The 14205-nt window shown below is 35.8% G+C and overlaps 1 protein-coding gene across 3 annotated transcripts in view; it reads right to left on the bottom strand.

Moving 5' to 3' along the window:
- Positions 1 to 534: 534 nt before the first annotated feature.
- Positions 535 to 14205, bottom strand: part of LOC109029618 (uncharacterized) — a 98349-nt gene continuing 84678 nt past the window's right edge. For all 3 annotated transcript variants that reach the window (XM_019040154.2, XM_072303033.1, XM_072303034.1), the window contains 10 exons: positions 13808 to 14007; positions 12520 to 12785; positions 11402 to 11622; positions 8733 to 8909; positions 7565 to 7804; positions 6870 to 7037; positions 6127 to 6240; positions 5433 to 5589; positions 4217 to 4388; positions 535 to 2843 (listed from right to left, as the gene is read on the bottom strand). In XM_019040154.2, the coding sequence (XP_018895699.1) occupies positions 4243 to 4388; positions 5433 to 5589; positions 6127 to 6240; positions 6870 to 7037; positions 7565 to 7804; positions 8733 to 8909; positions 11402 to 11622; positions 12520 to 12785; positions 13808 to 14007 (1689 nt within the window). In that variant the 3' untranslated portion in view covers positions 535 to 2843; positions 4217 to 4242. The remainder of the gene's footprint in view (positions 2844 to 4216; positions 4389 to 5432; positions 5590 to 6126; positions 6241 to 6869; positions 7038 to 7564; positions 7805 to 8732; positions 8910 to 11401; positions 11623 to 12519; positions 12786 to 13807; positions 14008 to 14205) is intronic.

Raw genomic sequence — 14205 nt, 5'->3', positions numbered from 1 at the left:
CGTTTCTGTATTTCAGTTTTTTAAAGGATATAAACATCATTCCAGCATCCATTTTTCATTCCAAAAAGGTGTCAATTCTGAAAAGTTTTAATCCAATTTTTGTAGGAAAAAAAATGTTTGGAACATTCTGAAAACTTTTGAACAACATAGTCTCACAATGATCCACTTAAGCACCATGAGCCTTTTCATTGCGTCAACTCTTCCGCCTCCCGAGAAGTATTTCATTATCTCCTGAAAAAATATTGTTTTTCAGAATTGGCACTTTCCTGAATGAAAGGCCTCAAATTTTGGTCACATAGGGCAGCATGATGCTGCAGGACCAGCAAATGTCAGGCTCGGTCAATATATTAGATATCACTTCCTCATCATCCTCGGTCCAAAGGTGACTTAGAGTTGGCCATAAATCGAGTACATATGACCGAAAATCACTCAGCCGATTTTATACTCTCCTTATTGGTGACTTGAGCCAGCCGTGACTTTTGCTGGGCTGGTCAACGAAGTTCAGTTCCTAAACAAAAGTAAGGAACACAAAAATTAGACAGAATCAAATCTTTTTTATTTAACAAAAACCAAAGGCTACAATAATATCTGCTCTCACTTTCATTCAGTACATTGATCAAAAATAAACATGACATATTAAAAAGGACATATTTTTAATTTCAACACTTAAAAATGCAAAAGAAGTACTCAACATGGTTCCTCTTGTAAATAAATTAGACTTTTGGAACATCATTCCAGTAACTCATCCACTTGTGACTAAATATTTTAGCTCCTCTCAGGCAATCAAAAGGAACCTCATGAAATATTAAGCCAGCGTAATAACTTAACAGGGTTGCCACAGGATTTAAAAAATTCAATTCCTTGACATTTTTTAATAAAATTTCCTTCCAATCAAGGATATGCCGAATGGTTAAAAGGACATAGTTTTAAATAGTTTTCTCCCAAGATTTGTTATTCAAAATGTCGAAGCTATTCTAGAAAGTGAATCAAAGTGGTTTAACAATTTTACTCTGACATTCCCTGGTGTTCATCGACTATGGCAACCCTGAACTTAAAACCCATGAACAGGAGGGGGGAAAATAATTAATGTCGTACTATAACTTAAAAATTAAAAACCAGCGATGAAATAACTTACAGGAAACTTCTTCGGACTAGTTCAGAGGAAAATTTTTAAAATGCTAATACGATCCTTGGGATGATCAGAACAGTGTTCATGCATCAACATGCTGAATGATGAAAATACCAAAAATTGACTAAAAATTAACTTATTAGATTTTAAGCTTAAGCAGAATATTTTGACACTTAAAAGTACACAAAGATCGGGAAACAATAGATGAAATTAATGAAATTTGCCCTATCATAATCACTGAAAAAGCAATTTCTCTACTTTGCTGAAAGAAATTTTGGATCCTTGTAAAGTGTTGATTCATGCTTTCAGTGCTTAGAGAGAGCAGGTTCTTATCACTTGGTAGACAATAAAACGAGAAGAGTGAAAGAGCTGGGAGAATTAGAGATGTTTCATCTTTCATTATTTGTTTATTTTAATTTTTTTCCTTTTAGCACCGAAGCACTTTTTTTCTTCTCTGGTGATCAGAAGCACTTACTTCAAAATGGTTTTAGATCATTTAATTTGAGCAGCTCATAAAATAATGGACATATATGGCATTAATGGTCGGCATATATGGATAATATGGATATCATTGCTGCTATAAATGACTGCTGTCTGCTTAAATTATCATACTCCTAGGTGAAAGAAAATATTGAAATTAACTTTGCCATTCTCATTAGACTTATGGTATTACAACAAAAACTGTCTACAGTAAGACAAAACAATGATTAAATAAAGGATATTTAAGTACACAAGATTCCTCACAGTAGCGATGCATCATTGTAAACGTTTTCAAGAACAGATTACATAAGAATGTAAGGTGTTGCATATAACTTGGTAGCAAAGCGGTCTAGAAAGTCCATGTGAAAAGTGAATTATAAAGTCTGTGACAATACATATATTTGATTTTTATCAGGAATATATTTAGATAAATATTTGATTTCAGGTTTCGTTGCCCCCCTTCATTGAAGACCAAATGAGACTTCACTGTCGATACCATAGTTGGAAAAAAATATTTATTTTATTTTTTACCAACCTTACACACCTGAAAAAGCACTCATGCCAAAGAGAGGACCATAATCATAGGATTCTCAGTAATTCTGGTTAAAAAATAAACGGATTGATGAAATGCAATCAATAAGCTGGATTAAAAACTGAAACTAAACTAATGACTTCAGGCAAAAAAGTAACAGTCTTAGCACTTCAACTTTGGCGCAAGTTAGATTTTAGTGAAAATCCTCTATGGAAAACTAATTAATGTAATCATTTCTACTAAGCAGTAAAAATCAATAAAAAAAATATATATGTAACTAACTTTTGAAGAGGCGACAAAGTCCTGACTTTATTGTCTTGGTTTAGACTCAGCAATAACAGCTCTGATTAAAAAAGATGGCAAAGGAAAATTTCCGATAACAAACATCTAGGAGAGCTTAAAATAAAACTTCAGTGATACAACAACATTAAAATAAATATGCTTTCTCGTTTTTTATAGATTAGGTCTACAAAGATAAAAATGTTTTGTAACAACAGCAATAAATTAAACATCATAAATACTTGCTAATTTAATGAAAATAATACAATATTATTTTTTAATTAAAAATACTGAGATAGAGCTTGTTTTAACAGAAAACCCAGCAACGTTGACAGCGAGGGACTTCGGGCTGGGAGCTTGGGGAAGGTAAAGCATCCAAACGAGGACATGGGTCCTCTAATACCCATAGAATAGCACCGGTGGCTGCAAAAAACAAACTCAAATTAATGTGCTGTTCTAGATCTCCTTTTAAAAAATACAGTGCATCCATGATAAGTCAGCTTGCATCTAGACCGAGATGTACTTACTGAGTTCAGTCAGGATAGAGAAATTGTACTGAGTTAAGTGGCTGCCTATTTCGAAGATACTGAGTTATCCTGATTATCTTAGCATTGTGTTGTGTGGATGATAAACGGGACCAAAAGATTGTATCGACTAAACAGGTTACCCATCCAACCAAGTTATCATGGTTTCACTGTAAAAATGAGAACTATGAAGCATCTGGAAGATATTTGGATAGAGTTTAGCAAAACAGTCACATCCAACTTTCAGTATTTCAAAATCTAATCTTCTACTTTAAAACTTTGGAGCGGAACCAACCAATATTTCTACATAAAATTTTGTGGACATAATCTTAGTAAGGGCAAGAGAAATTGCAAGAATTTCTGCGTAGAAATATTGGTGGGTTTCCTTCCAAAAAATCAAAAAGAAGGTGAGATGTTGAAACACTGCAATGTAGGTGAGACAGTTTTCCTTAACTCTGTCTATTAGACCAATGATGAAATCTTGGGTTATTTAAAATGGTTCTCCAATACTATCTAAACCATAACCGTGTTTTATCATACTAATTTTCAGCAAGGAAATAAAAATATAGATTGCTTAAGAAATGCGAAAAGCACAAAAAATGTCATTACTGTGCAAAAATTTGGTGGTTAAACATTCACAGTAGCATGGCAGATCAAAAAATTCCTAGCAAGACACTTAATCAGACCAGATAAATGAGCATTGACACCAGGCCTGTCAGAGCCGCAGAAACATCGACGTGTGTCATCTGGGTGTCTATTAAAACAGACTGGCCAAAAATCAATACTTTTAAAATACAGAAAACTTTGGTACATTTTCAGTACCTCTGTTGGACGAAATTCAAAAGATTTTGAAAATTTGAAATTCTCGCACATTGCGGCAAAGAATGATGTAGATACAAAATTTCATTGGTAACTTGAAAATTAACTGACTGCACAATCGCAATCTTGCAGGCAAATACTACTTTAAAAATCAATGCGCAGGGAAAAGCATACTTTCCATGTTTTATTAAAAAAACACACGTAGTGAGAAGGAAAAAATTACGGCCCTTTCTGCGGAATTTCCGCACTTTCTCAGTACTTTCCAACCGTCCTTGTAAAATCAGTACTATTTCCAGACTAATAGACACCTGGACATGTACCAGAATCATATTCCTAACACAGTATTATGATCTTTGTTTTAAAAATGACTATCATATTTCATTGGAAGTCAACATACTGAATTTTGCGTCAAAATAGTCAGCAGAAAGTAATTAGCAAATGAAGGAGACTTACAATCAGTTTCATATCTGATCATCAGTTTATCCTTTCTGAGTGCTCAAAGGCGTTATGACTCCTCCTGGACCAGGTAATGTGGAAATTCCCATCAAATGCGCATCTATTTCTCTAGCTGCTTGTCGACCTTCAGCGATGGCCCACACCACCAGTGACTGTCCTCTTCTGCAATCTGCAAAAAAATAAAATCAAAGTAAGGATAATTTTTACGGAGATATTTTTCATTTTCTTCTTCTTTACCTTCTGTAGCTAGTATTGGAAAGACTTCTCTGCTTATCTCCTCCATTCAGCCCCAATATAACCACATTACAGGCCAAAAATCATGGGACCTTTTGGTAAATTTTGAATTGGATTAGCCCAAACTAGTGATAGTGACTTTTCTTTTGTATGGCCTTTTCTACTTGAGAAGTGATCTTCACAAGATTTGTCACAGACAAGTTTCACTTGGGAAGTAGAGATAAATATTGACTGACATTTCAAAATTAAACGCAGTACCAAGGAGGGTCCTTTTAGACATACAAAACTTACCAAGAGAGAAAGAAGGAGTGAAAGCGAACTGTGAGATATTTTGTTGCTTACTTTCTTGTTCATCTCAGTTTAATTTACATAATTTGTTTGCTAGTTCGCTGCGTTTAATTATTATCTTAATTCTAATTACATACTTGATTTTAATCTTATTATATCTTGCCTTTATTTTAATCTTATCTTTTACTTTATTTTATCTTCCCGATTAAACTTGTCACAGGAACATTAGAGTCTCGTCCCGTGGAGGCGGTAACTACAAAAAAATCCCAAAAGTTTCATTCTTGCTATTCAACCCTGGAAAAAATCTCATGAAAACGTCCTGTGAAGACGAGGTCTAAGTCATCCTGCGGTTAAGGCTAGTTTTAGTAGCTTGTTTTCACTGTGCTGTTGATAAGCAAGAATGCTACTGCGAGTCAACCATGGAACAAATTACGAAATGCACTGCCACAATCAAAAGATGGTATCCAGATTAGAACCATCACATTCACCTTTCTTCTTAAGATTCCTTGGCCTCATGAGAACACATAGGCAGAGATTTGGGCAGGGAACATGCTAATTGGGTACGTTACTGACCAACATCAGATAAAAATGACACCATAACCTTATGATACCCGGAGACAAAAAAGCACCAAGTTATCAGTATCAGATGAAACTGAGATGAAAAGGTGTCAGAATTTTTAATAGAGCCTACCTCCAGCTGCATAAACTTTGGGCAGACTTGTAGTGAATTTCCCGCTGGGAGTTTGATAGTTTGAGCGAGGATCCAACTCCAATTCCAACTCGGAAGCTATATAATGCTCTGGGCCTAAGAAACCCATGGCAAGTAATACTAATTCGCACTTGTAGACCTGGAAAAAAAGGAATGTTTTTATTTAAAAACACAGAATTAAAACTCTTCCTTGAAGTTTAAAGGGCGACTGGACTTTGTAAATATTCTATAAAATGATGCTACGGCAAAACAGCTGGGCAAGATATTTTGCCAATGCACCACCTTGACGTGAAGCAACAGAGAGGCGTGTTGAATCATTCAGCAGAGTTATTTGTAAGGTTCATAAAAAACCATACAAAATGGCCAAGATATTGCAATTTCATAACAAACCGGATGTGTGAGATCCTCTCAGCCTGCTAAGTTTACCAAAACTAAGATGACCCGAACAGTAGACAGCTGAGGATTTTGCCATCAAGACGAAAATTATTTACATGGTCTAGATGGATAAAACCCTGGTTACTAAGAAAATCTGAGGGGTATACTGGATTGCTCTGTCTGCAGTTGAGTATTCTACGCAGGTATAGACAAAAAATTTCATATTCTTAACTTCTGGTTTGTCATGAGATGCTTTTCAGCGAAGGACATAAGTAACTAACAACATTAACGAAACACCAACCTTTTCTGAGTTAGGAACTTCTTCCATTTTCCATCTGCCGACCTCATCTTTCGTCCAGCTAACTTGTACTGTTTTAATACCAGCCACATGACCATTGCCATCATCCAAAAATTCCTTTTAAAAAAAAGAGAGAGAGATTCATAAGTATTTTTACAATGCCTCACTTAGAGTTCGAAAACATTTAGGATCAGATTTTTCATTTTTTCACCCTGATTATGACTAGAGGACTGTGCTCTTATAAATTATTTGAGATACTTTTACCAACTTTTGGTGCCCCTTCCCATCATAAGACCATGTCTTCTTCTCCCATCTTTCCTGATGCAGCAAGTGATCGGCGCTACTTGTAATTTAGGGACGAAAATGTCAGACACATGGGCAGTTGCCGACAAAACTCATATAAAAGATAATTTACCTTTCAACAATTAAGAAGTTCAATGGCTGTGAAAATTTATCAGCACTTTCTTAGAAATTTTATGTATTGTAACTGGATACTATTGAATTTATTTAACACCACAGACAGTCATTTCTTAAACCTTCTAGGTTCTAAGTCATCCTTAGAGGGCTGAGAATTCAGTTCAAGATGCCATCTGGCAGTTTTTGTACTTCATCTCTTCAGTAATCACATTAACGAAGCTTTGATCTTGGCTGCATTTCAAAGGGGGGGGGGGGGGGGGGGAATACATGGACGCCAATGCACATTTAAATTTAAAGGATTGCAAGAGAGAAATCTAAACTCTGCTTACCTTGCTGAGAACACTATATTTGCGCGGGTCATCACCATGTTTGACTTTTACTTCCTCATGACCGTAGTCCACTTTAAACACTCTTGGATACTGTGGCCAAGGATTATCACGACCACGTCCCGGTGGGGGCTGCGGGAGAATTTCAAACGTTGTTATGGATTTAGCGCCCTGGAACAATAGAAATGTTTTTATTAAAAATTGAAGCATTTTCACACTACTGTCACACTTGATGGGGACAGGAGAAACCGGTTTGTGACATGTTTAGCGAGACACTCTCAGCTTCAAGCAGTACCCTTATGATTTTATACTATAGAGTAAGATGTATCCAGCTACAAGATAAAAGATTATTTATAATATTAAGTAAAACAACTTTAAAAAAGTTTGCTTTAACTTGAAAAACAAAGGGGTGTTTCTGATCAAATTACGTAAAAATTTCAGTTCAATTCTATATTCAACTTTTTTTTTTTATTTGATTGGATTCGATTCATGGCCAAGGAACCATATTTTCCGAAGCCTAACTTTTGCCATCCATACATTAGAGGCCAAACATAAAATATGTAACGCTAACTTGAGGGTTTTTTGACCATCTCTCCCCAAATTATATTATACCTTACAAAATAGACCAAAGCTCTTGTTGATCATGTCTCATCACAAATACAGAAGAAAAAATAGAAAATGCAGACCAAATTGGATACCTGTCTTAAGGAGGTTGCAATACAATCACAGCCGGTGTCACCACCTCCAATCACAACTACATTCTTGTCCTTGGCTAAAATAAGAGATGTTAATTCGTTGCCCATTTGTTTTTTCTGCCAGGTTTCCAAGAAGTTCATTGCGAAATGAATACCTTCGAGTTGTCGACCTGGTATTGGCAAGTCTCTTGGAAGAGTTGCTCCTGTGCAGAGCAACAATGCATCGTACTCCTCGTACAATTCCTGAAACATCAGTTAAACATCATGAATACATTTCTCTTGGAAGATTTGTGCCAGAATCTTGGGATTCTAGTCTTTAGAGCCTATATGTTGTTATAACAAATGTTGTCATTCACGATTTCTACTGCATGTTATTAGAAATCCATCGACACACAGTTGAGTTGGGAGTAGAAAAAAGGTAAAATAGGGTGCATAGTGTAAAAAGGTCGGACATGACTTGGAAACTTTAAAAGCTTGTACCTCCGTTAATAATTTACTTAGACGTTTGATAATAGTCCCATTGGTTTATTTGTACAATTTTCAGTTTTAAAGCAAAAAAATTCACGTCCAATTCTTTATTCCAGTGGCTCCTCCCACTGTGAAGCACCTCAAAAATTACTTTTAGAAAAAAATATTGATGGTGAAACTGCAGAAATGCATATTTCAATTTGTGACGTTGCAGACTTCCTGTCATACTTTGTTTTCTACATGAAAAACTACTGAATGTCATTTGTTGAAAATTTCAGTAATTTTTCTTTTCCTTATAAAGTGTATTCTGTGAAAACTTTAAGCCATGGTGTTGGTTTGATCTTCGTTTAAAAACTAGATTAGAAACGGAAATTTCGAAACACCGTGACAGATTTACCCATTTTTACAATTTCACGTCAATATTGGATTTCTCCTTGAGTTTGCAGCATTATAAGCTGCCTCTTCATTGCACTCATGTGGAGTATTTTACAAATAGTTTTGTAATAAACCAGCAGATACCATAGGTTATTGCGCAGGAGAACAGATAATACTTTCCCTGCATAGTGCCATTTATACATGATCTTTCAGGCGGCTAAGAAACAGCGCCACTGGCCATAAGACAAGCAAGTTGACTGCGGGCGAGTTAATTACTTCTACTGACTTTTAACACTTGTAATAGATAGTGTTGGTTAAATTCACTTACCTTAGCAGCTATATCTTTGCCAACATTGACATTAGTTTGGAAATTGATGCCTTCATCGGCAAGTAATTTGACTCTACGTTGAACAACTTCCTTTGACAATTTCATTGTTGGGATTCCATACTGTAATAATCCACCGGCGCGGTCATTCCTCTCAAAAACAGTGACTTGGTGCCCTGCCTGCGAAACAATTCACAGCTCGTTTAGTGCTATTGAAATATTATCATAAAAATTTGAAAATGGGCGAGGAACGACATATGTACACACCTTGGTCAACTAAATCATTGTTTAACATCCATGTAATTTTTAGATTTTTAATTTAAATACACTTTTAAAATTATAAATACTGAATATGATATACCGGGTGTCCATAAAGTAACTGAAAAGTGGGTATAATTTTTGAACAAAAAAAGATAGAAGGTCGCGGTTTGTGGCATTCTTCATCATCCAGAGGGGGAAATTTTTCGATGGGGGGTTTTTCTTGGTGGACCCCCCTGGGGGGCCCCAAGGGGGGGCAACTTTCAAAATTCAAATAGCAACCCCCATTTTTTTAGACATGGTTAAAAAGAACTTAAAAAGACAAGGAAAATGACGCAAATAAAATTAAAATCGGTTCACTCGTTCAAAAGTTACAGCCGGTCAAAATTTTAAATTGACCACTTTTCAAAAAATCACCGTTGAGCTCCCAATTACCGAAAAAACAAAAACAAACCTGGAATGAAAAGTTTGAAAAGTGCCCTTTAAGGCAAGGAAAAACAACTGACGTTGTCACAAGTTTGGATGGCATTGTTTCAAAATAAAATTTCGGAAAATTCAACATGGCGGCAAATTTGAGGAAACGCGAATAATGAAAATTCCAGAAACTGTTATCTTTCAAATACCCTCTAGTTTAAGGAAATCAATGGTATCAACTTTTTTTCCTTTATTTGGCCAAGTAAGAGCAATAATTTGCTGACTTGAAAGTTGTCAAGCGGGACCCCTTCAATCGTTGGAGTATGCGACATCACATGCACAGGATTAAGTGTGCTGTCAAAAAATGAAGCCGATGTGAAAAAGCGCTCCTCCTTTGGGATGCTTTAGAAATGTTCAAGGTCCTCATCCTCAAAAAAGAAGAAAAGAAAAATTGAGCAATTGTTTTATTATTATTATTTTTTAAAGTGGAAGTTCTTATACCTGATGCTCTGTTATTCCGTCAAATGTTCAAAGTGATCTTCATTTTGCTGCAAACAATAGTAAATTTACAATAGTAATTGCCAACTAAATCAGAACGCAGTATGATCAAGAGAACTTAGCATACTGATTTCAGATTCGTAAATAGTGTTACCGATCAGATATTGCATCAGATATTACCTAAAATATCGGTTCCTCAAATCGTGAGGTTGAGGCTGTCAATAAGATAATCTCAACTCAGATAATAATCAAGAGTAGAACGGCGTTTTCGGAATTGAAAGCGTAGCAGATATCCTTCTTGCCAACTTGGAGTGCCAGGAATTAGAGAATCACAATTATTCTTGCGTTTTCAATTTTCAGATAGAGAAATGTCAAAAATGTCAACCGCCCCTACCCCATCAGGATATACCATGTTTTTTTTGGCTCACCAAGTTTGTGGGTAAAAATTGCTTAATTTCTCTTTTCTTCTTTTTTGAGGATGAGGACCTTGAACATTTCTAAAGCATCCCAAAGGAGGAGCGCTTTTTCACATCGGCTTCATTTTTTGACAGCACACTTAATCCTGTGCATGTGATGTCGCATACTCCAACGATTGAAGGGGTCCCGCTTGACAACTTTCAAGTCAGCAAATTATTGCTCTTACTTGGCCAAATAAAGGAAAAAAGTTGATACCATTGATTTCCTTAAACTAGAGGGTATTTGAAAGATAACAGTTTCTGGAATTTTCATTATTCGCGTTTCCTCAAATTTGCCGCCATGTTGAATTTTCCGAAATTTTATTTTGAAACAATGCCATCCAAACTTGTGACAACGTCAGTTGTTTTTCCTTGCCTTAAAGGGCACTTTTCAAACTTTTCATTCCAGGTTTGTTTTTGTTTTTTCGGTAATTGGGAGCTCAACGGTGATTTTTTGAAAAGTGGTCAATTTAAAATTTTGACCGGCTGTAACTTTTGAACGAGTGAACCGATTTTAATTTTATTTGCGTCATTTTCCTTGTCTTTTTAAGTTCTTTTTAACCATGTCTAAAAAAATGGGGGTTGCTATTTGAATTTTGAAAGTTGCCCCCCCTTGGGGCCCCCCAGGGGGGTCCACCAAGAAAAACCCCCCATCGAAAAATTTCCCCCTCTGGATGATGAAGAATGCCACAAACCGCGACCTTCTATCTTTTTTTGTTCAAAAATTATACCCACTTTTCAGTTACTTTACGGACACCCGGTAGATATATTTTACATAAGAAAATAAAATTTCTGTAACTTTATGAACCCAAAAGGGTAAGAATATGTACATATATATACTTTAGTATGTATAATTTTAAAAAAAATTCTCTTCTACTTAATGTAAGTTTTTCCAAGTAACTGTCATCAAAAAAAAAAAAAAAAAAAAAAAAAAACACGAGTTTAGTCCACTTAATACTTTCCAATGGAGTTCTAAAAAAATTACTTATCCGACCAGTTCTTTCGTTATTATAAGAGAGAATATAAAGTTAAATGAAAATGTGCTACCTTATTCAATTGATGAGCAGCGCCAAGACCAGCTGGACCAGAACCTACGACCGCAACTTTCTTGCCGGTCTTGAATGTGGGCTTCTCCGGCTTTATCCAACCTTGTTCAAAAGCGTTATCAATGATGGCACACTCAATATTTTTGATGGTAACTGCTGGAGCATTTATTCCCAGTACACAAGCTCCTTCACATGGTGCAGGACAAACACGCCCGGTGAATTCTAAACATAAATACAAGTACATTAAAGTGTAATTTGATAGGATATGATATAAATCAGAGACAAATTATTTTAATCTAGGATGATTACATGTAGGAAAAAAAAGAATGATCGAAAAATGTGGTTCAAGACAGCTTTTTGAATCTAAAATCTAGGACTCTCGAGGACTTGTTAAGAGCTTCGGAGAAAATAGTTAAGAGGTTGCAAGACGATCTCAGAAAACTTCATGGATGTCGTAATATGGTGATTTTTCTTTTTTCAATACCTCAATTGAACTGCATTTTGCAATTCAGAACTACAATTTCTTACTCATTTGTAAAAACACATGTGCATAGGGAAGCTAATGATACACACATTGTTTCTGAACCAAGCCAGAAATTGTAGTTCAAATCGCAAAATGTAGTCCAATTCTCTGCTACCTAAGTGAATGTTGTGACAAGTAATTCATACATACGAGTTGCTGTTATAGCGCTCTTTGGCGCTTTGCGACACCTAATCGCCACAAAGCTCGGTCTTCCCACAGGTTATCAGGGGGTTATCAGGGGGTGTGACAAGTAATGCCCTTTAAAAATTTAAAAGCCTTGTGATGGAAAAAATAATTTCTGAGTAGTTGTGAACAGTAAACCATTTAGTAAATAGAATTGCTGGATTACATAAATATCTACGATTACGATGTACATTCACTTAATTTTACCAATTTTGGAGACTTTCTAAAATCTGCAAAAAAAAATTCCTTTTACCGAAAATTTTTGGCTCAAGTTTTTGGATTAAGTTTTTTTTTCTTTTTATCCCCCTTGAGTCGAGCGAGTTTTGAAACAAGTAATGAAATTGCTCTACCTACAGAAACTGCTTTATGATAGAAACTAGGGAACTAAATTGAAAGCATGATGAAAAACATACCAGGAAAGTTATTGGTTTGCAGTAACTGATTGAGAGCTTCACTCCAGTTATTCTGAAATACGAGATCATTCCATTTGGGGATAATATTGCCGAGCGGACAACCATGAGAAGACTGGCAGAAAGGTACACCGCACTCCATGCAACGTGCAGCTTGTACTCGCAATCCTTTACGAACATGCTGGAAATTGTACACTTCATCCCAATCTTTAAGTCTCTTCTCTGCTGGTCGGTATGGACCAGTCTCTCTTCCATACTTCAAAAAGCCACTGTAAAAAAAAAAAAAAAAAGATGTCAGTGCTTCTAATTTATTTTAGTAGTTGAATTGAACACGAACAGAACATCTATGTGGAGAAATATATATAGCATACTTAATGAACACAATCAATGGCCGAAGATCATATATCGATGGCCAAAGTACAAAACCACGTATCTTTGTCTGTGACGCTGCAGACTTCCTGTCATACCTTATTTTTTCTTTGGAAAACTAGTAGTTGACGTAATTTCTTGAAATCTTCCTTGATTATTCTTCTCGGTTAGAGGAATATTCTGCACAAATTTCAAGCTATAATGATTGCTTGTTTCTCTACAAAAAAATAAAATAGGAGTAAAGATTTTGAAACACAGCGAAGGAGATACATAGTTTAGCACTTTGACCATCGGTATAAAATTTACCAAAAATGCCCTGTTGAAACTACAGACTTGAATCCAACTTTATCAATTTTTAATGCAGACCAAGATTTTTTCGTTACCTCGTATTTGACTAGAGAATTTTAAAGGAAGTAAAATTATTGTTTCAAATTCTCAAGGGAATTCAGCTGACAGCAACGTATGTCCGTTAGGGATCTGCCAGGGTGTCTACTAAAATTTCGCTTCGGATAATCCTCATATTTAAAATGAAATTTCCTTATTTTTTGGGTGAATAAATCGACACTCATTTGATTGTACATACCAACATATTTTATGAATTGAATGAATGCTTCACTTTAGCATGAGCTAAACTGCATGTATGTAGTTGAAAAATGCTTAGAATTTCCTGATCCATGACCGATTTTCTTGATATTTTCCAGGTTACATGAAATTTCCTGATATTGTTTGCTTTTTACTTATGTAAACACCCTGTCACTTAAAGGTGGCCACTCGCTGACTATTGCTGCCACCCAGGTATTCGGAGCAATGATAGCAAATAAAAATGATAACTTTAAGACTTTCAATGTGAGGATAAGGACTTCAGTGTAATAGGCAGTTACTGACCAGATAAAACAAGGAAAAGAGTGAAAATGACAAATACCGTGTTTTGTCCAGGATCTTTTCTTTCTTTGTCGCTAAAGCTGTGTCATAGACCGTTTCTTCGATGTCACGCACAGTTTGTTCCGAAACAGGAGGAGGGGTAGGAGTGGGTGAGGCGGGCGGGATATCTTCTACCTTTTTCTCAGCAGCTGCCTCCTCCGCAAGCTGTCGTAGTGCTCGTTGATATTCATACGGGAACACCTGACACGCGAAGAAAAAAGGAAATTATGAAAAAGAGCCAACTTTTATAAGCCATTGTGTGAGAAAGATGTTGCAAGGTTGCGATTGAAATGATTGATACCAAATTTTTTATCCCTTCCAAGCTGGTTTTAACAACAAGATTTTATTGACAAGTCATGACAGTAGGAGTGACTGATATTTTCTCTTGCATATTTTCTA

Source organism: Bemisia tabaci, chromosome 7, assembly GCF_918797505.1.
Source record: "Bemisia tabaci chromosome 7, PGI_BMITA_v3".
Taxonomy (NCBI): domain Eukaryota; kingdom Metazoa; phylum Arthropoda; class Insecta; order Hemiptera; family Aleyrodidae; genus Bemisia; species Bemisia tabaci.
This window is presented reverse-complemented; position numbering and strand designations above follow the sequence as displayed.